General features: G+C 34.6%; 2 protein-coding genes across 10 annotated transcripts; one reads left to right on the top strand and one right to left on the bottom strand.

Moving 5' to 3' along the window:
- The first annotated feature begins 1,277 nt into the window (after positions 1-1,277).
- On the top strand, positions 1,278-16,815 carry LOC120775983 (myogenesis-regulating glycosidase). 7 transcript variants are annotated; one of them, XM_040106408.1, is made up of 7 exons: positions 1,278-1,394; positions 4,109-4,631; positions 8,859-8,980; positions 11,887-12,055; positions 12,143-12,238; positions 12,357-14,211; positions 16,292-16,815. In XM_040106408.1, exons 2-7 carry the CDS (start codon positions 4,146-4,148, stop codon positions 16,426-16,428), a joined length of 2,865 nt encoding a protein of 954 aa, XP_039962342.1. In that variant the 5' UTR covers positions 1,278-1,394; positions 4,109-4,145; the 3' UTR covers positions 16,429-16,815. The 7 variants fall into 7 exon arrangements, with proteins under 7 accessions (XP_039962342.1, XP_039962344.1, XP_039962345.1 ...); XM_040106410.1 differs by having other exon boundaries at positions 4,047-4,631; XM_040106411.1 differs by lacking the exon at positions 1,278-1,394 and adding an exon at positions 1,446-1,575.
- On the bottom strand, positions 16,771-25,144 carry LOC120775982 (A disintegrin and metalloproteinase with thrombospondin motifs 6). Of its 3 annotated transcripts, XM_040106405.1 has the most exons (17): positions 24,822-25,144; positions 24,450-24,660; positions 24,181-24,340; positions 23,384-23,503; positions 23,144-23,251; positions 22,420-22,940; positions 21,511-21,609; positions 21,280-21,393; positions 19,649-19,795; positions 19,321-19,576; positions 19,060-19,244; positions 18,871-18,998; positions 18,670-18,797; positions 18,511-18,603; positions 18,163-18,441; positions 17,353-17,530; positions 16,771-17,289 (listed from the first exon to the last, which is right to left on the bottom strand). In XM_040106405.1, the coding sequence occupies exons 1-17, from the start codon at positions 24,901-24,903 to the stop codon at positions 16,961-16,963; spliced, it is 3,138 nt and encodes a 1,045-aa protein (XP_039962339.1). In that variant the 5' UTR covers positions 24,904-25,144; the 3' UTR covers positions 16,771-16,960. The 3 variants fall into 3 exon arrangements, with proteins under 3 accessions (XP_039962339.1, XP_039962340.1, XP_039962341.1); XM_040106406.1 differs by lacking the exon at positions 21,280-21,393; XM_040106407.1 differs by lacking the exons at positions 21,280-21,393; positions 21,511-21,609.
- Positions 25,145-26,030: the final 886 nt, after the last annotated feature.

Here is a 26,030-nt window from a genome sequence, read left to right as displayed (position 1 = left end):
ATAGAACCGAATACGCTCCGTATAGAACACATACCCCAAACATCACATAATATGTATTATGTATATTTAAAAAAAAAATTTTAAGATCTTTTAAATTTTAGACGGGTTGCTCTCCCAGCGACGTGCAAACATCGGGTGGCAATCGTTTGCGTATATACTTGTGAATTCAAGCACTGTGTACATTGTATGCAATATACTTATTTGTGTTTGTAAAATACTACGAATTGAGCGTTTTTCAATTTTTTATTAACGTTATCAGTTTATAGCTAAACCTATACAAATATTGGCTAGAGATATGGATAATTAAAGTGTTAAGAAGCTATGAGATGCTTCGCTAATTGTTAACGAAGTAAATACAAAATGTTTTTGTCAATTAAGCTGCTCTTAATGCGGTTAATTAGTAGAATCAATAATAACTCAAAGTGACGCCGCTTTGTTGCATTGCTACAACCATTTGTACATATGTACATGCGTAAACATGTATACTACATGAATATAAAGAGCAAAGCTGATAGTTAATAAAGTTAAAATAGTATAAAAAATGCTCCATGCTCACACATGTAGATGGGATTAAATAATTGAGTTATCTACTTTTGGACCCAATGCTGACAAGGCTTACCGATCTTATTAATAATATTTCCAAATTCTCAAACTTCATAAGGCTTCGTTGCGTATATGACATAGAACTACCATACACAAGCTCTTGGTGTCATAAATCGTTCTTAAAATATCGCTGAGTACATATGAATTATGTATTGAGTACGAATCGTAAATCACGACTATGAATGTAGCCATGTGTCTCTATAAAAGTGTTATCGAGCGGCTTCATCCCACAGATAAGAGGGGCACGTAAAGGAACAACAAATATTATCTCAACCGAATCTTTACAGTGCCAATTATCAGCGACTCGTGAAAAGTGTGTGCGTGTTAGTTAACATACATATATACACTTATAATTAGCGAAATGCGAAGCTATTGCCAAACTTTTGGGACATACATACATACACATGTACATAAGGCACATATACGCAAGTAAGCTGTGAGACCGAGTGGCGGATAACTTCTTCACTTACCCATGTTTACCCACTTATAATTGGAATGTCCGTCACAGTAGATTGAATACTTTTGCTGTGCAGCTACAAATGCGCGGGTGTTGGGCGATTTTATCACCCGTATCAATTGCTGCGAATGTGTTGGTGAGCCGGTGCCATTGAGAATGCGCTCAGAATCGCTACGCTTGTCGGCTTTGTAATCTTTGTATAGATGCAAAACAACGTTAACGGCTCACAGTGGTTTCGAATTCTACACCGTGCGCACACGCAAATAGAATTGCTCGGAAACGATCACAAAGCTCGTGGGAACAGATTCGGTTCTAAAAAGTTTGCTTTACAGCGGTTAGAAGAGTTGTTAAATACATACATATGTATATTTATGTACTATGTGAAACATTTGTAGTTCTCTACGAATTTTATTTAATAATTGAGATAAAGAAAATAACTCGAATTATGTCAAGAATAAAAGGACTGATTTCGTATTGAGTGCAATTAAATAGTGCTGTTTCTATTAGAACAACGTGTAATTTGATTCTTACCCTTAAATCATCGTATCATATACTCGTATGGTTGTTACAACTATTGACCTATAGAGAGTAAATGATTTGTGTAAATACACATTTGCTACCCTTTTTTTCCCTTATTTTGGTTAAAAGTTCAAATAAATTCGATGGATTTATGGATTTAGTAAGTTTTGTCGCATGTTGAGAATGATTTTTGGCAAAACAAGTCCTAATTCACACGATTTCGATCGATTTGAATCTAATATTTTTAAATACCTTATGACAATGTTTTAAGTAGTCAAATTTTTTCGTTTGTTGATTTCAAACTTAGGCACTAAAGACCGATTAAAATAAAGCAGGTTTTATGTTGAGCTATCTAGATTTTACAATATTAAAAAAGTGAATACACGGTATCGATTTGACAAGTCTTTCTCTTTTCTTTTATTTTAAGATGGCCAAAAACCATTTAATGGTTGTTTCATTGTGTCATACAAACAAACATGTCTATATTGTATGGATGTAAACACATTTTGCTATTATACCCTTAGGACCCTTATCTTGTAGGAAAAAGCGTTAAATTATTCCGCAGATTGGTATTTGGCAGTCGTATTTATCTGCATTCATTTGGAATATCAATTATTCATGACGCAAAAAGAGGCTCACATACTACTCAAAGAAGCATTTAAAAATCTTTATATATAGTATGTACACATTCATATATACAAATGTATGTATTATAGATGCATAAATATATGAACAACGCAATTTTTCAATAACACGCCTTAAAAGCCTAAAATCGGAGTACTGGGCTAGCGTCTATACGACAATAAATAAACACTTCGGCAATATTGAGACGAAAGGGACTCTTGGAATTAAAGCAAACGAATGGTGTCATCGATGATATTACAATTGACTTCATTGCTTCACTGCTGACTCAGCTGTCCTAACGTTTGATCGGTTTTAAAACTGCACTTTGGAGCGAATTCCGTAAATGTGCAGTCAACACTTTTCTCGAACTATAAACAGATCATTCACAATGTCAATGAAATATCAACCGGCCTATTGGGAGATAAATTATACTTGTTTCGTTTAAATTCGATTCACGATGCGTGTCTATAATTGGCATTTAATGCTTTCCATAATTTGCCAGTCTTATCAAGTGATGATATAAGCCATTGATCTGGCTCGGAATCGGGATGATTTGACGAATAAATGGCCAAAGGGACAAACAGAAACTTGAGTAGAAATTATGCGGTTTTCATTAAATTTGGTGAATATTATCCTTAACACTCTGAGGGATGTTGGATAAGGCTTATGGGTGGAAATGTTAAAAGTTATAAGTTACAAAAAGAATTTGGTCAAGGGATAATAATTGGCATCAGGACCTTTATATTTAGGAGAAATTCATTATATAATATCTTAATGAAATTAGGTGATAGAATTCTAGCATAACTTAATTAATTTCTAAAAGTAGATGAAGTCGGTCCAGATCCTACAGAATTTCATTTAATAATGAATTTTGTAGTTATTCTTTGAGAATTTTTTGAGCTGATCAGATTGTCTTAATCCTACCAAAGTATTCTTACATACCTGAGGAGCACCACCTATGAGCCTTAGTTGCAGTTTAAAGCTATTCTATTGATGGTGCGACATAGATTTGAGTTTCCATTTCGAGACATAAAATTTAGAAACTACAAATTATATACATGCGAATATCTTTTTAAATTTGCTTTTACTAAATTATTATGTTGATTGACATTTAATAATATGTATATATCATACTGTGTATATACTGACATGCGCCTGATAAGATGTACATATGTAGGTAACCGTAGCCGTACAAAAATAACAAATTATGAAATATCATTAACTACTCTTTAAGTGTTTAACAAATAAAGCCATAAATAATCAAGATACTATGTATGTATATGTACACTGTGAAAGGTGTTTAGCGTGTTAGGAACAAAAACGTGTTTTTAAAAGGAGTGTCTAAAAAACTCCTTTTACTTCGAAATGTTCCATATCTGAGAGCACATGCATACAGTACATTTGGAAATGGGAATACATACTAGACGTGTTTATTTGTATAAATTCGTATAGTTCGAAATGACATCCAGATTATGCTAATCCGATTATAGAATTTCGAAATTCGTTTTAAAAGTATGATGCTTAGTTTTAGAGATTTAAGACTTGTAAAAATTTTGTAGCAGTGTGCTAAGTTGCTCAACTATTATTAATGGAGACAATTATATACTTGTGTTTTATTTTGGACTATAACTTTGGACCGAAGACATAAAATTACTCATGCATACATCATGCACTCAGGTTCTTTCAAGATATCAAATTAGCCCATCAACCCTTTTTTCAGTTACGCCTTTACCCTTAAAAGCAAATGATTTTTTTTTGAATTTTGATTAAACGGGTTTGAATTAAGTTGGCAATATATCTATCATCGATATACACGCAACCATACTAACAAATCCAAATAAAGTTGAATATACATACATACATAAGTGTGCGAATTTGTGTAAAACATGTATTCGAAATAATTAGCATAGCAATTTACTAAGCACAACGTAAAGCTCTCAAAATGAGCGATAGAGAATACAATAAAGAACAATATGAAAACAGAAAACAACGCAAACCCCTGCTGCCAACTGGACAAAACCCACGGCCACCGAGCACGGAAAGTGAAAGCAGCATTCCCTATATGGATAGACTCAACGATTCCAGCACAAGCGACATTTGCAGTGCAACTTCCAGCAATAGCGGTAATGTTGATGAAAGTCGGTCAAGCGAAGGTAACATGAAGCGTGGAATCGCTGCAAGGCGAAATGTCAATATGCCGATCGTCATACAGGTGGATGAACAAGACAGTACATTGAGGGCCGAAGGCGATGAACTTACACCACCCCCAAATAACCAAATTCCCAATGTCGAGCCGGTAGGTAGGAATTTGCGTCGAAATTCCATATCCTTACCAATGGGGATCGATGCCATTGATCTCGAAGGCCTGCGGCTGAAGTATCAAATGCAAGAACAGGATGCCCTCAGCGAAGAGGAAAAGAGTGATAGTGTAAGTATTCATTTATATGTAAATGCATATGTACATAAATATATGTATATATAACATCAAAATTGTAGATCTATAGATATATACGACACTATAAGGGCGTAAATAGAGGCATAATTTTTTAGTTTACTTTCTTAGATCAGACAACCCAGAGGGAAGAATGAGATGCAGTACATTTTTCTCACAGTCACAGAAATTTGTGAAAGTACGTTTGATTGACTTTTACTCTGCACCTTTTTTTGCATTTTCATTCACTCTTATTTGGAACTTTTTTAGTCTTTTGGTAAATGTACATACTAGTATATGTACATATATCCAATGATATTGGATCGTCTAATATTGTAAAAAGCAAGCAAATCAATAAAATGTATGCGGATAAAGATGATATTCAGGGACAAGTGAATCTTTTACTAACGTAATAATATGAATCACCCAGAACAAAGCCAAAGCAGTGGCGTCGTAAAGCGATCTTATTAAACATTAATATTAAACTAGTTGATTTATATTTAAAACTGTTAATTCGAACGTAGTACAGAGATTAATTCACTATATAATGGGTTAAAATTCTAGGCTATCGCTAGGTATATTGAGGCCAAGGCGACGCATAAAATAGAATGCAAATAAAGCCTTTTGAAGAAACACAGAAACACTTTATTTTCGTATGTCATCGCTGTAGAGAAAGGAGCTAGCCATTACTATTTGCATTTCCAAACTATAATTTTTCCATTGGGTCTGTTGCACCATCTAAATAAATATGTATGTACGCATGCATATTTATAGATGATATTTAAGTATGTGCATTTATACACGACAGGTTGTGATGTTTCTCATTATTTCCGTCCATAAATATTGCCATTGTTGTCTGAAATGGGTTGAAGTACTCATGGGAGATAAAATGGTGAAGTAAATAAGAATTAATTTATACAAACTGCGGCCATTAAGGTTAATTGATATATGTTTATATATGATATCCGATATCCATTAAGAAATACATTTAATAACAAATAAAATCAAAGTTTTGATCACAATGTCAATCCAATTGTTTAAATTGAAAATAAACAATTAAGCACACGAATTTAGAAAGGCCAAATATAATATAAACGAAATTGGAGATACAACTTGCCGACGTATAGAACAATACTCACTGGAGAAACTCGGTTCCAAACTTTCCCTGAATGTCTAGAATTTTTGCAGCGCATGGGTGCTATACAGATATAAAGCATGACCATTAAAACAGTGTTGGCCCTAGCCGAATCGATTGTGTTTATTGGTATTAACTGGCAAGTAAAATGGGTTTGACATCAGCATTTTATATAATCACCTAACTTTAACATTTCGAAGTGCATTGGAATTTCAAATGCTAATTATGTGTTTACGACCCCAGCGACAGGTAATTCATCGTTTGTTTGCATATTCATATGAGAATTATAGCGTTATAATCATTTGATTACAAAGCTTGCATACAAATAATTATCATTTCGCATTGAGTGTGCACGCGGTTTCTCACAAAGCACACCAAGATCGTCGATTCGCTATTTAGAAACCATGTCTAGCTGTCCAAAACCAATACAAGGTATATGTAGTAGTTAAATAGCATTGGGAACAAACGTAAATACATATGTATATATTATACATGTGTGAATTACAAATGTACTTATTTACACAACGCAGCTGAATTGTCTGAGTTACTGTCAATAACCGTTAATTTCTTCAATCTTTAAAATCTCTCCCCGACCATGTTTTGGGTTGCTTTCTTAATTTTAGTAATCTTAATTTTTAGTTTTCGATGTTGCAGGTTTCTCGTATTATATGTATGTATATGCGGTATTTGTAAAATAATCCTGTGACCTGCAACCCAATGAATATGAGTTCGCCTTTCTAAAACCCGCAAAAATTTAAAAATACAAAAACCGTTATTTATAACTATTAATATTGTATATTAGCTTTATTGAAAAATACAAAAGGTAAGATTTCAAGAAACGCATACAACTGATGTTAAACCAGACAATATAAAACAGAGAACATAAAACATGTCCTTCACATTCTCTGCCTTCTCTATGTTTTACATTCTCTGGTTAAACTGCATAAGAGGCATAATTTATTACTTCTTTGTGGGCTTACTGTGCAGACTTTCTGAGTCATGCCTAAAACTATGCCATAACTATTAAGCAATACCAATTTCCAATGGAATGTAAGGTAGATATATCAATTCGCTTTGCTTTGAGGAAAACCCAGCTCCGCCACTCTTCGTTAAAACGACGACGCGCGATTTTAAATTCGTTTGAAAAGATGTTTTTCTTATATGTTTTGTTCTGATTTTAAAAATACATACAGTTGAACTCCATAACTCGAACTCGCATTGGCAATAGAAGTCAAATTTCAAGTCTCTCTAAGTCGAAGTTTTTTGTGGAATATGGTGATTCGAGTTAGTCAAGTTCAACTGGGTATATGAAATTCGTTACTTCTTGTTTCAAATTTATACAAAAGACAATAATAAAATCCATTTTTTCCTCCTGAAATTTGCACTATCGTATAGCATACACTGTAATAAACATTCTCGCAAATTTTAAAATCGAAATTCAAATTATTACGGCCTCAACAGCGTTTCTGGTAGAAAGGGAACAGACTGCAGAACATAGCGACTCCAATATAGAAGAAAAATAAAAAAACGGACGATTAGTTAATTTCAACATCGAAAAAAAAATCGCGAAAATCGGTGATTTTTCGGACGGTCAAACAGAAACGATCCCTTAATTCCTTCTTGATTAGTGTACTGGAAACTGAACGAATCAAATGGAATTTAAAATGGTGCTATGTGCGAAGTAGGCGTGGTTATGGTCCGATTCCGATCATTTTCATAACGTGACATAGGCATATAAAAATAATGGCACATACCAAATTTTGTCGAAATCCCACGCCCATCGTCCAATTTTCAAACCAGCTGTCATAAAGCTCTCTTGTACCATCTCGGTGGTAAAATTTAATGTCTTTGGCGTATTTAGTTATTGATTTTTATTTTAGTTTTTAACAGTACTGTTAAATGTGGTCCGATTACCCCCATCAACGAACTTGAATTTTTTTTGTACTAAGGGCCAAGTTTCATCAAGATATCTAAATTTTTACTCAAGTTACAGCTTGCACGGACGAACGGACAGACAGACAGTCAACCGGATTTCAACTTTTCTCGTCACCCTGATCTTTTATATATATGTATATAACCCTCTATCTATCTCGATTAGTTTTAGGTGATACGTACAACCGTTAGGTGAACAAAACTATAACTATACTCTATAGCAACTGGTTGCAAGAGTATACAAATAAGGATGACATTCCAGGCTTAAGAAATAATCGACAACTTTTTAAAGATGAATGTAATTGTTATCAAAAACTCATGTAATGCATGCACTTGTATATTTTGTTCTTCAACTTTCTTGCTTACATACATACATACATATATCGAAATGAAATTGACCAATTTTTGAACAATAAATTCTAAACAAATTGGCAGTACCAACTCGTATAACAATGATCCGATCTAATGCATGCTTCTCATCGCCTACAGGTTGTTATAAGTAAATATGTAAGTTGTAATAATCATGTCAATCTAAATTCAATAGCTCATCAATAGCTTATCTTCAATACGCGCTTACTATTAGTAGATTTATGTACATACATATATAGCACTCACTTGTAAATTTTCATATTAATTAATTTTGCTCTCACACTCTGCGCTCACATTCGCGCTCCAATTGATTTGGACTATTTACTTGGCCAATGTATATTAATTGGTGAACACGGCCTGCGGTGTAATGAAATTCATTTTGAATTTCGACATTAGTTTATTAACAGTAATTGATAGAGAATATTGTGCTTTTAACTAGAACTTTATTTAATTAACTTATATTCTTTATTATTTTCAAATTGATGAGTTCAAAACCAAACTCTATATATACTTATATTAGAATATTAGAACTTTTAGATATAGCCTCTTATTGACAACGGTTAATTCCTTCTAATGAATTTCAAAAATGGCGAATTATTCTGCAAACACGATTATTAAAACAGCCGATTACGACTCCTACTATCCGAGTCAACCTGTGACTAATTTAACAACTTTGTACATTCATTTTGATAAGGCAGGTGTACGAGTACGCGAAACCTTACAATGATTTCTAAGTGAACCTAATAAAGATTTTAATTTTCTATGCATTAATCAAATCTCTTTGACAGATAAACGATGACAGCTGCGGTTCGGTCAGCCCGAATGTACCGGAAACAAGTATATCATCAATAAACCAGAATGACGAAGAGAGTGATGATGAGGAATATGGTGGCGGACGTCGGAAGTATCGGTTCGTATTACAAATAGTATATTACATATATACACAGAGATATATGTATGTATTTAAGATTGCAAAAAAGGCTCAGTATATATAAGGGAGAGAACTGAAATAGGAAACATCAAAACATGTGATTATAGTCAAGTTACCTAGTGGTTTACATGATTACTTACTTATTCACACATCACCAGCTTACGATCTCAACTTCACCCGTGATAATGGAAGCACAAAAAATAATGTTTGTATACATAGATGCGAACGCTTAAATCCATCATAAGGCGATTGGTAAAATCATTAATCCACATAAAAAGCTACAGATTCAGTGACCCAAGTAAGGAAACTCGCTGAAAGAGCAATTAGTGGAAAATGATAGACACACTAAAATACTAGATGGTTGTAACCCTCGATGTTGAAATGGGTTTCTTCGGGTAAAAATCAGCCTTTTTTCAACAACTTTTTTCTGCTTGGCACTACTTACAACCCGTCATAAGGCATCGTAAAATCATAAAATTATACATTTTTACACTGGCTTAAAAAAATTGTTGTTGGATTACATACAAAAATGAGTTTACACATTTACAATTCGTAATGCTATGTTTTCGGGTCATTATAACTTATAACTTTTTCAGACTATGTGAAACCCCTAGATGTAAAAAATGTAATATTTAATTAGAATTTTTTATTGATACAAACATGCACTATTAACAAAGAAATTCCGAAATTTTTGGAAAAAAATATTTTAAACTCGGTCTTTGCGACGCCATTTCCAGTGACCGCTCGGAAGAAAGATGCGCCCGCGTTAGCATCCTTACAAGATCATCTAAAGTGAAAAAATGTGTTTTAGTTAAAACCTTAACTTTGAACTGGGACGAAGGAAAAAAACTGAAAATTGGATTTTTGCAGATATTTTTACAAAAAAAATTAAAATTCAGTGAAAATTGCGCAACATTTTTTTTTAATAGTTGGAATCGAAAAAAATCCTGCAACCAAGTGATTCATTTCATGAAGATCATTTGAGTAATTCTCAAAATCTTGCCAACCGACTTCAAAAACACAGTTTCAAGACAAACGCGTTTAAAGACAGCGCACTTGGCCTAGCTGGCCTCGAACGCACAAGTTCTCAAGGCAGCATCTCCGAAACTATTACTTGGATCAACTGGGGAAAGGTGTAGTAGAATGTAATAAGACAATAAACAAATCGATTTTTTGAAACCCGTAAACCAATGTAACCCCTTAGACTCAGCAACCTGGCATAGCATATTGACTTGACCACATTAAAATCATCACCGTGCCTCTTTTCCTGTACAAACTAATGTTGGCGACATGTCAACATGTTGTTATGCTCATTTATACATACATACATACATACTGTAAGAATCACGACACTTAGGGTCGTCTTCTCAATGTCTGGTTAGCTGCCATCTGTCACTTAAGTTCTGGTTAAAAAAAATAAGTTCTTTCTTGAAAGAAGGAGTCTTGTTTAAGTTAACCAGAGCTTTACTGACAGATTGCAGCTAATCAGTCATAGAGAAAACAGCCGTAAACTATTATCTGAACATAAAAGTATAATCGGATCAATGTTAGAGGATTCGTATGCTATTATGAATCTATTACTAATAAATCAAAATCAAAATTGATTCGCATTTATTTGCACTTGGATGAATTTACATATTATGTCTTGAGAAGGAAAATCTTCTAAGTTAAAAACCAAATATTTGTTGGTTTGAAGAATGAGAGAACTGAATAGAGCAAATAATTCTTGAAAAATTAAATTTAAATTCAATTATTGTAACAGGAAATATTTCGAACTGGAACTCCCAATGAACTTGTTCACGGAATCGTTTTTTTTTCAAACAAATTTGCCAGATAAAGTTTGTATAGTATCTTAAGTTATTGGCTTTCTATTGTTACTCAACGTTATGCCTGTGTACATATATTTTTATACATACTTGTAAATCTTGCGAATTTCAAGCTAATTTTGACTTTGGGAGTGTTTTCTTCCACAAGTGGATAATGAATATACTTACATATGAACATATACATATGTGTGTAGGTACATACATATGTGTATGTCCAAAGTGTACGCTTTAAGAAATGATTCGTCTCGGCACAAACTGTGCGTTTATCTTAGTTAAAAGAGATATAACAACTCAGTACTCGATTGAATTTACTGGCGATAAGAACGCAAATCTTCGCCACATTGTCTGATAAAAGGCTAGACCAACGTAAAGTATATGTAAGTTCCTCCCAACCTTTCTAGTTAGAAATTGATTTTTCTTATAAACATACTTAAAATAGACTAAGTCGATAGTTTAGGCAATACAGATTGTGCATTATATGTATATATTTAGAAATTTGAATACATACATATTTACATGCTATGCAAAAAAGCACAAAGTACCATAGCACATAGAAGTAAATATTTGCAACGCACTACTTAATCTGGAGATAGTGTGGGGGAGATGAGAAAATAAAATAATAAACACATTAATATGTGTGTAAATGTTTGAGTACGTGATATATGTAGATATGCATGTATGTATGTATGTATGTATATACGTTAACATATGTAGTATGTATAAGCGGAATTTCAATTAAGAATACATTTTCACTTACAAACATATGTACATATGCACATATGGATATGTATGTATGTGTATGTAAGTATATATGGGTGTAGAGATTATGGAATTAATTTAATTAACATTCGAAATTGATTATTTAATAACCGGCATACATACATATGTACATAAGTACATACATATGTATGTATGTATGTACATATATAAATATGCACTTTTGTGTAATATTTCTTATTAATAAATTAAACCCAATGTTTCTACGACCATTACATACATACATACATTTGTTACATATGTAAGTGCGACACGTATGAAATTAGCATATTTTCATTGCAGTGATCCGTTTCGGAGTCGCCGCCGAGCATCGATAGCCCCTCTACCCGCCTTGCGCTTGAATAGTAAGGAGATGCTTGCCAGTGACTTCGACACCCACAGTGTGGCTAGCAACCAAGCATCCATCACTAGCGTTAATTCATTGGCCAGTTTACTCCGAGAAAAAATGAATGTAAGTTGTAATACATTCATACATACACATATACATACTACATCCGTACTTATTTATTTACGTACATATGTATGTATATCATTTAAGGCATTCCCCCAAATGATTCGCAAAAAGAAACGTGAAACCAAGGATTATAAAATTAAGATTTTCGTCACAATATTATTCTTCATCATTGTCTTCTTGGTAAGAGTTTATGATTCACTGTATGGAAGGATTTGTTTATCCTTTTAAAGAAATGCAGTTTTAAATAATGAATTCGTAAATTAATTTTTACTATTATGTTTATTTCTTATCTAACCAGATTGGATACTCTTATATAACCTACCATAAGGAGATTTTAACTCGTTCCTACTTCGAAAAGATCAAATTCAGCTCGTTGGATCGTACTTTCAGTATTTTAAGTCACGAAGACAAGGAAGTGATAACAGGAAAGTTAGGTCTCTCTATAAGTTCCGATAGTATACCGTTTTATTGTCTGGAAGACCAACGTAAAAATGATGGCAGCGTTTGTCTGGAATGGAATGGTATAGCTCGGCTTTATATGAGTTTCCAAAATATGAATGTATTCCGTTGCTATAACATACAGTGGCAAGCACTGGGTTCGGGAATTTATCCAACCGATTGTTATGAGTTGAAAAGGGATAACGGGCTATGGTTTGGTGGGAGCTTTACAAAGGGCATGGAATGGTCCTTAAGCTCGGCAAATTTTGACTATGCACCTTTCGGTAGTGGTGACGGTAAGGTTCATCAGTTCGGTAACGGAATAAAACGTTATTTCATAAATTCGATTGGTGTGGCAATGCAGGTCGACGATCGCACACCTCTGCACATATCTGTCAATCAAACAGAAAATAGATTATGCTTTCGTGCCCGAAATGATAATTTCACCTTCGTCAATCATCTAACGGAATATCCAGAGCTTACGTATAAAATTTGCACTACCGAAGACATGCGTAGTCTACATATGCTGATGACACAACAGAGTCTGTGGGATGGTCTAAAGGAATCTGATATCTATTCTCTGCATTCACTGATTGAAGAACCCGTATGGAAGATACCGTTTCAAAGTGAAGTGACATCGATTAATGAAACAACTATATACAATTATTCGGAAGATGTTATCGCGATGGGCTTTATGCGTTTGGGTCATATTTTAGTAAATGAATTCTGGCAAAGAAACATTGGAGATTTCGTTGTAGATCAAGAGCGTTTTCCCACACTCAAGGACACTATTGAGGTACTCCATCGACGAGGTTTTAAAGTTGTTTTCACGATTCAACCCTTTATCAGTACAGATAGTCCCAATTTCAAAGACGCCGTTAAAAACAAATTGCTTATCTATGAACGGCACTCGGATAGAAGTATTCCTGCGCTCACACGGTACAAGAGTTCATCCAGTGCCGGAGTATTGGATATTACGAATAACGCTTCAATACCATGGTTACGGAATAAATTGGAAAAGCTAAAGGAAGACTACCAAGTGGACAGTTTTTACTTGGATCTCGGTACGAGCTATAATCTACCGCATTATTATCAGTGTCGAACGACTCTGGACAACCCCGATATGTATGCCAAAATCTTTACAAGTAGTATGGAAAGTGTTGGCTTTATTGGTGTATCCAGTGCAAGTGCTATCCCAAAGCCACCAACCTTCCTCAGCACGCCACCAATAAATTCTTCGTGGGAGGGTTTGCGTGAATTGTTAACCGTTGTTTTAAACAATGGTATAAATGGGTATCCCTTTGTTTTACCGGGTGCTATTGGTGGCGACTATTATGTTAATCGCACTTTAAAAAAAATGGCGTCGTTTTACTCTCTGGGTCAACCAGAACTCGCCGAACAAGATCTTTTCATTCGTTGGATGCAATTAATGACTTTTATGCCGTCGATGCAATTTAGCCATTTACCATCCGAATATAAAAGTGATTACATTACTGATCAAGCCAAGGAATTGATGTCCATACGACAGAAAATTGTTATACCGTTATTGAAGAAATATCTAAGCGAGTCAATGAACGAAGGATTACCATTAGTGCGACCACTTTGGATGCTAGATCCCCATGACCCGGCTTGCTTACTTGTAAATGACGAATTTTCAGTAGGTGAGGAATTGATCGTGGCTCCAATTTTGGAAAAAAATTCGGACGAACGAGAAGGTAAAATTCATGTTATTTACGCTCTCTTATATCGGGTGATTTTTTTGAGGTTAGGATTTTCATGCATTAGTATTTGACAGATCACGTGGGATTTCAGACATGGTGTCAAAGAGAAAGATGCTCAGTATGCTTTGACATTTCATCATGAATAGACTTACTAACGAGCAACGCTTGCAAATCATTGAATTTTATTACCAAAATCAGTGTTCGGTTCGAAATGTGTTTCGCGCTTTACGTCCGATTTATGGTCTTTTTTTTGTTCAGCGATGAGGCTCATTTCTGGTTGAATGGCTACGTAAATAAGCAAAATTGCCGCATTTGGGGTGAAGAGCAACCAGAAGCCGTTCAAGAACTGCCCATGCATCCCGAAAAATGCACTGTTTGGTGTGGTTTGTACGCTGGTGGAATCATTGGACCGTATTTTTTCAAAGATGCTGTTGGACGCAACGTTACGGTGAATGGCGATCGCTATCGTTCGATGCTAACAAACTTTTGTTGCCAAAAATGGAAGAACTGAACTTGGTTGACATGTGGTTTCAACAAGATGGCGCTACATGCCACACAGCTCGCGATTCTATGGCCATTTTGAGGGAAAACTTCGGAGAACAATTCATCTCAAGAAATGGACCCGTAAGTTGGCCACCAAGATCATGCGATTTAACGCCTTTAGACTATTTTTTGTGGGGCTACGTCAAGTCTAAAGTCTACAGAAATAAGCCAGCAACTATTCCAGCTTTGGAAGACAACATTTCCGAAGAAATTCGGGCTATTCCGGCCGAAATGCTCGAAAAAGTTGCCCAAAATTGGACTTTCCGAATGGACCACCTAAGACGCAGTCTTCAACAAGTAAGGAAGGGCTAAGTTCGGGTGTCACCGAACATTTTATACTCTCGCATGGTAAAGTGATAATCGAGATTTCATAATACGTCATTTACATATTTTTCAAATACCGTATTTTTGTAAAGTTTTATTCCGCTATCATCATTGGTTCCTAATGTTTATACTCGTATTATACAGAGAAGGCATCAGATGGAATTCAAAATAGCTTTATATTGGAAGAAGGCGTGGTTGCGAACCGATTTCACCCATATTTCGTACATGTCATCAGGGTGTTAAGAAAATATTATATACCGAATTTCATTAAAATCGGTCTAGTAGCTCTTGAGATATGGTTCTTGGTCCATAAGTGGGCGGCGCCACGCCCATTTTCAATTTTTAAAAAAAGCCTGGATGCAGCTTCCTTCTGCCACTTCTTCCGTAAAATTTAGTGTTTCTGACGTTTTTTGTTAGTCGGTTATCGCACTTTTAGTGATTTTGAACATAACCTTTGTATGGGAGGTGGGCGTGGTTATTATCCGATGTCTTCCATTTTTGAACTGTACATGGAAATGCCTGAAGGAAACGACTCTGTAGACTTTGGTTGACATAGCTATAGTAGTTTCCCGAGATATGTACAAAAACTTAGTAGGGGGCGGGGCCACGCCCACTTTTCCAAAAACAATTGCGTCCAAATATGCCCCTCCCTAATGCGATCCTTTGTGCCAAATTTCACTTTAATATCTTTATTTATGGCTTAGTTATGACACTTTATAGGTTTTCGGTTTCCGCCATTTTGTGGGCGTGGCAGTGGGCCGATTTTGCCCATCTTCGAACTTAACCTTCTTATGGAGCCAAGGAATACGTGTACCAAGTTTCATCATGATATCTCAATTTTTACTCAAGTTACAGCTTGCGCGGACGGACGGACAGACGGACGGACAGACAGACATCCGGATTTCGACTCTACTCGTCGCCCTGATCACTTTGGTATATATAACCCTATATCTGACTCTTTTAGTTTTAGGACTTACAAACAACCGTTATGTGAACAAAACTATAATACTCTCGTTAGCAACATTGTTGCGAGAGTATAAAAAGTAAATGTCATGAACCAATCTAACGTTTCAAATAAAGAACCGATGAGATTTTGCAAATTTTATGCGTTTTTTTTTTTTAAAAAGTTATCAAGCTCTTAAAAAATCACCCGATACATACATATGTGTAAGTTTATATTTGTTGATTTCTTTACTCCTGTTTGTAGTTTACTTGCCACAAGGAGTTTGGAAGGACGGAATTGACGGCTCATTACGGAAAGGCAGTCGCTGGATGCATAATTACAAAGTGCCTAAAGATAAGATAGCTCATTTCGTTAAAATGCCCGACAACACTAGATTTTAATGCAGAAATGCATCAATACGAAAACATTCCTAAGGCTTAGCTGAAATAACTGTAAACACTTCCGCATGTCAAACATGCCTTATAAAACCTGTCGACCACATTGCACTCTAAGAATGTTCTTTAAAATAAGGAAATACCTAAAGGTATATACCATCTTCCACTGTCACAAGAATTAATAGACAAGTCAAGTAGATTCCTTATTTATTCCATTAGAAACTTGAGCTTCCGTACATAATTCCATATTTGGTCCATTAACATTGGATGTAAACATATAGTATTTAATTTAAATTTTAAGTAAAATTGATAGAGTTAAATAAAATACTATACAATTTTATTGTTGTGGAAAATATTATGTAAGTACATTAAACTTATCACGAATTGTTAAAACGATTTTTTAAAGTCTACGTACACAACTTTGCTAAAAATAAACATCAATAATTCTATAAACAATATAAATCTATTTACTATATTTATATAATTGCATGTATTTAACTTGTTCGGCGGAAATTGTGAATACTAATTTACTAATACTTTATATGTTTTGCATTTGCAAAACAACATTTTCCATATTATTGTTTACTTTACACTTGGGTAAATTATGACTGCAGGGTTCTGTACTCGGAGGTTTTAATGCAATATTGCAGCGATCATCCTCGACAACAACTTCGTTTTGATCCAAACACATGACAGTGCGACGCCGTACAGGCGACAAGTCCTCTGACCATTTGCAGGTAACTGGGCAGTATTGCCACGGACCCGTCCACCAATGGGCCGGGCACTGATGCCTATTGCAAACACGTATACGCCGCGTTGGTCTCTTGTTTTCTGCAAAAGTCCAACAATATTCGGAGCTAGGTGTCCCTAAATGAAATAAGGCGCGATACTGAGTTCAAATACGTATTTATAATACAACACTTTCCTTACATTCTCCATCCGCATAGCATTGTGCTATTCTATATTGCACACCGCCTCCACAGCTGCTGGTACAATCGGTCCATTCGCCCAACTTCCATGAATACCGTACTCCTTGTGAGTTATTTAGTGCGGGCAAGGCAAATTCATAACGAATACTGGTATTTAATCCGTCCCCACGAATTATAGCCTGACAATTTATAATCTTGTAATTAGTAATTGTTTAGAAAAATAAAGAGCCTTAAAATTTTTTAAAAAGTCAGATAAACTTGTCGATCCGAATAATTCGATAATTAGAAGCTCGATACTACATCACACTTTATTAAGGTAAGCATCCTCACCGTTTAAAAAATCAAGCAAAATTAATTAATTGGAAAAATTGCGTAGCACTGTCTACATACAGAAAATTCTATACCTCCCAAATAATTCTACAAATTTGGTACAAAACATTATCCTAATGCCTTTTAGGAATATCTCAAATTTGAGATATTGAACCACAGCTTACTTCCCCACTTCCAATATAACGCCGATATAAACCATATCATTTCATTTGAATCTACTTTAAATAATTTAAGCAAAAAAGTTAACGCTGATTTCTTGTATTCTAGAGGAGCTTCTATATAATTTTCAGTTTTAATTTAATTGTCGATTGAGTTATGTATAGCGCTAAAGTACTGTATTTTTGAATAACAAATAATAATCATCAGATTATAAACTTTTACTCAGGCTATATCTTGAAAAAATTCGTCTCTTTAACTTTAACATTTTTAAAATCGTAAACTTAATATATGTTTTTCGCATTAATTTAGAATAGAAACTTACATGTACTGTTATAGCATTTTCAATCGGTTGAGGTATTTTTATGATCTCTTGCTCATCCACACGATCATATAAACTCTCCGTTCCTGCTATTCTGAATTCTCCAGGCATAGATATAAGTCCATCACCATTTAGGTAAAAATTACTACTATTCGCCATTGAAAGTCCGAGAAATATTTTCGAATTGCTTATTTCTCTTATTATAATTTGACGGGCTTTCGAGGGAATGGTTACAATCTCTACGTACCCATCAGTTACATTGACGTTCTCTTCAAATACCTCCTGAAATATTTTAATTTTTACAAATATATTTTTTTAGATTTTATACTTTCCATTTCATTACTTACTCACTTTTATCAATTTACATCGATCGCTCTTTCCACCACACACTCCACATTGATCTTCTCGCATGTTGGAATCCAAAACCCAATCACATCCGACTTTCTAAATCAATTCATACGTTTGCGTTCATTGACCTTTGAAAATATATGTTCCATTGTGTCGCCTCACCTTACATATTCCATCGATGCACATATCGTTAGTGCCAACACCACAAGGCGTGCCATCCTTCACTGTGTCTCCCCAATTTGCAATGATGGTATCGTCAACATCAGTGCACAGCAGCTTACAAGGATTTTCTGCAAACACCAAAATACTTGTAGGCGTCTCATCAAACAAAAGAAGGAAATTTTCTAAATTCCGGCTACTTACTATTATCGAAGAATGGTAACCATTTGTAAATTGAGCCTTGATAGTACACATTGTCATACTTGGAACATTGGTGTGCCCGAAAACTGATTTCACCCACCGGACATGGCTGATGATTACATATCTTATATCTGAAAATACTGTATATGTAGAACACCTAATGTGTGCGAAAAAGTCCAAAGAGCGACAAACCTTTTTCTTTCACCAATGCAAAAGAGACCGCCATTCGCCGGCACCGGATTGTTGCATTCTCGTTTTTGAGTCGACACACCTCCGCCACAAGTTCTCGAACAATCGCTCCACTTGGACCAAGCCCCCCAACTCCCATTAATTGGATGAGCTTGTTCATTTGGTATACATTTTCCATTATGACATCCCTATCAAATCAAAATAGCACAGACTCAAAAAATAGCAATGCTTACAAAAAACCGAATTCATAAAATATTGATTAACCTTTCCATCACCACAACTTGTTCCCGGCGCTGTAGGACGCAAGTTTGTTACGCATTCGCCATTGACTCTACACCACAATGTAGAGCAAATTTCATCCATAGATGTGCATGATGATGCGTTGACGTCGGCTTCCGTTAGATTGAACTGCAGACGACATTGCGTTTCGACATCGAATAGTACTCCTGGGGGTAAAGCTGGATAAACATATTTTCTTTTGGGAGTGGGCGCATCATCTAGACAATCGCCGAAACCTTGACTGTAAATTCAAATATAGTGGTATTAATACATATAAATGAAATGTGGAAAAACTCGTGAGCCACACACGTACTCGAGAAATTGTGTAATATACTTCCGGCTACAATTCGACCAGGAAACTTGTAAAGTATCTGCTCCAAAAGTCGGTGTCATTATGTGAACAATTGAGCCTACTCGAGGATGGCATCCAGTTTTCGCTGTATCATGAAACATGCCGAAACTACGATTGAAGGTAAACAGTTAAGCATAAAGACATATTAAACAAGAAAAAACGTTAACTTCGGCTGCACCGAAGCTAATATACCCTTCACAGGTGCATTTCTTTTAGTAACTATGTGTTCAGTTTGTATGGAAGCTATATGCTATAGTTAACCGATCTGACCAATTTCTTCGCAGATTACATTGTTGCCTTAGAAAATAAATTATACCAAATTTGGTGAAGATACATTGTCAAATGTGAAAGTTTTCCATACAAGAGCTTGTTTCCGATCGTTCAGTTTATATGGCAGCTATATGTTATAGTGGTCCGATATCGGCCGTTCCGACAAATGAGAAGCTTCTTGAAGAGAAAATGACGTTTGCAAAATTTCAAAAGGATATCTTAAAAACTGAGGGACTAGTTCGTATATATACAGACGGACGGACAGACAGGCAGACGGACATGGTTAAATCGACTCAGCTCAACATACTGATCATTTATATACATATATACTTTATAGGCTCTTCGACGCTTCTTTCTGGGTGTTACAAACATCGTGACAAACTTAATATACCCTGTTCAGGGTATAAATATGTACATATGTACACATAATATTTTTATAATATTGCAACATGTCGCTATAGAGTAAAATAGTTTTGTTCTCCTCACGGTTGTTTTTTATCACCGAAAACTAGAAAATATGTGATATTGGACTACGAATTACCTAAACCCCCATACACTACTTCCAATGATTTTCTTTATTCTAACAATCCCTATGCTGAATATGGCAGTCAGTGATGAGTTATATATTTATAAAATCATGTCAAAAGCTAGTAAAGATCTTTACTACCCCTAATATATAATGATTTCCTGCTTCCCACCTGTCTTTAAACCGTTTAGCTTGGTCAAAATGTATGCTTTGTAATAAATTTAAGTAGACTAGCTTTCTTAAAGAATATGTGGTTTAGCGCTGAATATGAATGGAATTGGCTTAGACCTTAGACTCAATATATTAAATTTAGCATGATCTGCTTTTTTTTGTCAGATACATATGCATGTACATACTTATATATCCTTTTTGAAGATGATTTTAATGTAGTTTTCGTTTAGTTTAGTTATAAAACAAGTTGAATGTTTTACCATGAAACAAATTTGATTGTACATCAGTCAGTTACGTCAAACAAATTGAAATTATTTGGCTACATTTTTTTAATAAAATGTCCCAATAATGTCACGATATCCCAATTTTTACTCAACTTATAGCTTACACGGACGGCATGGCTGACAGACAGTCGCCCGAAATTCAATTCGTCTCATCATCCTGATCATTTATGTACATACCATATATACATACATACATACATCTTACTCCATATCTATCTCGATTAGTTTCAGGTGAAACAATGCAAATTAATTGATTAAAATTATAATTGTCTATAGCAACATGTTGCGAAAATATAAACTAAATATTAATACTGGCTGTATCGAAATTAATCTTATCGTACTTGTGTCCCAATTCATGTGCAATCGTATGCGAAAGCATTATACCATTGTCTTCGTTAACGCTACACGATTGCTTCGGCTTACACATGCCACCCACATTGGCTAAACCGAGGGTCCTAGAAATTTAGAAAAAATATAAACAAAATCTGCTACCACATACACATCCATACATATGTATGTATGCAGCAAGTCAAAAGCGAAATTTACTCAATCAACTTGAATATTTCACTCACATGCAGTTGTTGCCGCAAATATTGGTCCGCGTTATAAGTATCGCAACATCATGATGATATGGATCATTTTCGTTGGCCGTATTCAGTTTGTGCTGCCATCTGGTGTGGTGTCATAGAATTACCAAAGAGGAGTATAAATGCACAGTTTTTATTGCGTACAGTAAATTATTATAAAACTACTACAAATACCAATACACAGTGGCGTAGCTACAAGATGTTCTGCCGCCCCCCTTTATCTACCTACCTACAAGTTTCATGAGGTGGTTCGAACAAAAGTGAATTTTTACAAAATATCTTCGATATTAAGTATATAAAATTTAGGAACTAGAAGCCACGCAAATTCTGAAGTTTCAAAATTCTCACAAATATGGTTTTTGAGGAAATTGATAGTAAATTTACAAGACATCTTATTAAAAGCCATAGAAAAATCCCATTTCGCCCTATATCTTGTACACTTTTGTCACAATTTGCAGGAATTTTTGCCCGAATTGGAGTTTTAAAAAACAGCGAAGATCGTTTTGCCGCCCCAAGACGTTGGGCCCGGGGCGACGGCCCCCTTCGCCCCCCTAGCTACGCCACTGCCAATACATGTACTTAAAATTGGAATATATGAATTTAATCTTTACTCTCAAATGACTTAACTCAAAAGAAATCAAGCAAATATGATAGATTGTCAGAAAGAAGACGTGTGCCTGCATACATACATATGTATACATATATGGACTCCTTTAAAAAAACATCAGGTAAAGAAACTTCTAGTTCCATATAAAAATACTTATCTTGTTAGTAAACAACAATTAAAAACCAATTGCAATTTGAACTATATATATGAATATAATGACATTAACGATTTTAAAGTGTAAATGAAATAACGATTGCGACTCAAACATTCGTTTTCCAATAACTCACCTACAAAATTTATCCAAATTCTTTTGCGCATTTTGCGTAAGATTTAAATCGGGATGAGCTTCATGCTCCTCCAACAAAATAATTTTGACGACAACAATTTCAATTGAATTGCCTATACTGGGGTCTTTATAAAGCGCCGATACCATATTCATTATGGTGAGTACATATGTCTCCAGTTTGCTATGAAATGCGACCATGGTTGCATCTGCCACTATCAGCGCTTCCACATGGCGTGGACTGCTAATTGAACGTTTTGAGCGCTTCATTTCCTTCGTATTTATAATGTTTTTGTCATTATTGATTTTCTCGTAGTCTGTAGTTTGACTTTGGATCGTGGAGTCCGATTGATTGATTGTATTAATGTGATCTGAAGCTGTCTCATATTTCAATTTAATTTGTGGCGCCTGATTGAATTTCCTAGGATATCTTCCTTGTATGCATTGTATTGAATGTTGTTGATGGCGACGGTATGAGCGGAATGGATATTTGTGCCTTAACTTTCTACCGCCTTGAATTTTAACCTAGGAAAATGTACACACATTCGTTCATAAAATGCTTCACATTAATGTTTTTTGTTAGGTAGAAATTTAAAAACAATTTAATATTGGAGTAATATTGTTTTAAACATATACATATATTCAGTCTTAATAATTATTAAAATGTTTTTTTTAATTTAAATATAAACATATGCATAATTGTTTCCAATTGGATTTTTCATAGTTACTTTCCCATGCGCTTGCCATTCTAGACGTGTTCCACTATATCTTTTCGGTTCCTTGGTACCACAGTTGCTAATCAATTCTTCTCGCTGTTTATATTTTACATAGTGCTTCTGCAAAGTGAAATTAGTTACTCAACAATCTTTTTTGCATTAAACAGATTTTTAAGAAGATGCGGTTTACTTCATAATGAAGTAGTGCTTATGAGTATAATTATATTTTATACACATATCTTTTCGGTTTACCTTTGGTTTCAAAGACGATCTCTGAAATAAAACATGAGGATGCCCGCTTGAATTGTCAGCTGGGTCGTTCTTCGAAGGCTCAATATAGTATTCATGACGTTTCGTCTTTATATGACCAACCTAGAATTTGAAATAATATATATTTAAATAGTTTAAATTATTTTATTTAAAGTATAAGACCATAAATAAAATTTAATTTTTGCGATTAAGAGGTTGACCAAAAATTACTAATACTCCAACTAACGGAATATTACTTATTGCATTTTCATCTCTTAACTATTGAGCGAAATATTATATACATAAACATTATAGTTTCTTCTTAGAAACTAAAATTCCGTCAAACAAGCTGTGCAGTAATCAGAAAATTTTAATAATAACTTGCAAATTAAAGTCACTTCTGTTCTCCAAATTTAAAATTACGGATTGAAAATTCCCATATTAATGTATGAGAAGAAACTTCATCAAGCTCTGGGAAGATGATTGGAATAAAAACTTTGACCAAATTAAGGTTTTAATTTCAATATTTTAAAATAGTAATTTTTTCATATACATACATATTCGCCATACAGTAGTAAATTAATTTTAAATTTAGTCTCAAATAAAACTAACAACAAGTTCTTTAACCAAAAGCAGCTAATTTTAAAGGCAACATTAAGCATGAACTTTACCTCTGTACGAGTTTAAGAAAATCTTTATGAGAAGCATTTACTATTTATGAGGTACGAATATGTTGTTTACCCCAACGAAAGAAGATCAATCATATATTTGAAATTATGTACAAATACTTGTATGCTCACCAAACCTTCACACGTTGATATCGCCACATTAGAGTCCTGGTGTCCACGCACTTTTCCATGAAAATGACAGTCTGTGTTTGGAACAGCCGCTTTACGCGAACGAATATCGCGCCGATGCCTCTCGATTATCAAGCTCGGTGCGAGGAAATAAGTATGAGGTCTGCATTTATGATGATAATCACCAATATGCAATAGGTATATTATATCGGTAAATGCATTATATGTAAAACCAGTTAAATATTGAAAAAATTAATTATTTGAATTCTCACTCTAAATCAAGATGCATGGTTCCATTGTCCATATCGACCAGGTAATGAATTTTACTGAGAGTCTTAGCAATATTTCGGCGGCGTCGGCTATGTTCATGTCGATAGTTCTGATCATGTCGATACGCCAAATCGAAAGTTAGAAAATCGCCGTTTGCATTCACTCGTTTTGGAATAACAATTGCGCCCGATTTTAGTTTGTCCGAATGCAGTCCTAATCGCAATAAAAAATACGTAAATGTTTAGAAGATATTATGTAGTGACATTCGCTAATATGAAACTAAGAAGGGCATTAAATCAATATAATTAGAATGTAAACAAACAAAACAAACACGTGTCAAAGTATGAAGATACTTTCAGATGTATGGTACCTACCGTATAAAAGATCGGTTGCTGCGGCTCCGTAAATACACAACAATTGTAGAATTGAAGGTACAATATAAATGAACAGCTCCATTCTAATTGTGGAAAAATTTTATCTATCGGTTCATCGATTTCATATTGACAATTGGACAAAAGTGTTTTTTAGTTAGGGTCCTTATTATTAACACAAATGGATATTTATTTTAACCACTTTAACCGTTATCAATAAAATCTTGAACTTTGCTAATTAACTTAAACATGGCAATGTGTGCATCACTTAAAACTTCGTCAACCGCAACATGTTCTAAGAATTCTGAATGGCACTGAGGATACAACTGAAATAAATCAAAATAAAATCAATATGTTTTCGCTAAATAACACTTTGTGGGCCTGACAAAGGACCGATTCCGTTCGTTTGCAATTAGGTGCCAAGGAACATGTTTACGAAGTTTCATTAAGATATCTTAGTTTTACTCAAGACTAGACTGTTATACTTTCTGTCGCAACATGTTGCGAGAGTGTAATTAATACATTAATGTAAAAATTTCTAAAAAAAAACTGTTCCATTATCGTTGATACACTTATCAGCATGATTGAGAATTATTTCAATAATCGTATGTATGTATGTAGTATGTATTCCTGGACCAAAAAAATAATGCTTCAGTTTTATTCTCCTAGTCTAAACGATACATACGAACCTAACTGGCAAAATATTTGTAAGGGTTTCAACTACGGCACAGTGTGTTTAAATTTATTATCCCTATAATACCAATTGTTATTGTGTTTAAACTAGCAACTCGTTATGTGACAGATGGATATCAGTAAAGACTAATTTCTGATTCAATACAATTTTTATAGTTAGCTATATATCAAGCGCGCCATGGGCTTATTGTTGCCCGGAGCACACTTAACAAACGAGTGAAAACGGGCTCAACTTGCTCATTCTCATATTTGTTTTACGAGATTGCATTTGAATCAATAGCTTTCGATCTTGCTTTAGCAGACGTCAAGTTTGAGAATAATATCAATGTTTGTTGGCAATATCATAAATCATACAGTAAAATAATAAAAAATAAATTGCCAATACATTAAATAAGCACATCACCTTTAACGAATAATCCCCATATTATGACATGCAATGCTTCACAGTAAATACTCGCACATTTGCATTTGGCAGCAGTCGCTTACATATGGACATAAACTTAGTGTGACGCCAACGCT

This window comes from Bactrocera tryoni, chromosome 4, assembly GCF_016617805.1.
Source record: "Bactrocera tryoni isolate S06 chromosome 4, CSIRO_BtryS06_freeze2, whole genome shotgun sequence".
Taxonomy (NCBI): Eukaryota; Metazoa; Arthropoda; class Insecta; order Diptera; family Tephritidae; genus Bactrocera; species Bactrocera tryoni.
Note: the sequence above shows the minus strand (reverse complement) of the source record. Positions and strands in the feature narration are given on the sequence as shown.

Bases quoted from the DNA above. Each gene is read 5' to 3' on its own strand.
- LOC120775983 (XM_040106408.1), top strand. From the start codon at position 4,146: ATGAGCGATAGAGAATACAATAAAGAACAATATGAAAACAGAAAACAA. The intron at 8,981-11,886 runs GTTCGTATTACA...TTTTCATTGCAG, and splicing joins GGCGGACGTCGGAAGTATCG to TGATCCGTTTCGGAGTCGCC. The intron at 12,056-12,142 runs GTAAGTTGTAAT...ATATCATTTAAG, and splicing joins TACTCCGAGAAAAAATGAAT to GCATTCCCCCAAATGATTCG.
- LOC120775982 (XM_040106405.1), bottom strand. From the start codon at position 24,903: ATGGAGCTGTTCATTTATATTGTACCTTCAATTCTACAATTGTTGTGT. The intron at 19,577-19,648 runs GTACGTGTGTGG...TTGAATTTACAG, and splicing joins TATATTACACAATTTCTCGA to TCAAGGTTTCGGCGATTGTC. The intron at 19,245-19,320 runs GTTAATCAATAT...TTGATTTGATAG, and splicing joins CAAGTTGTGGTGATGGAAAG to GGATGTCATAATGGAAAATG.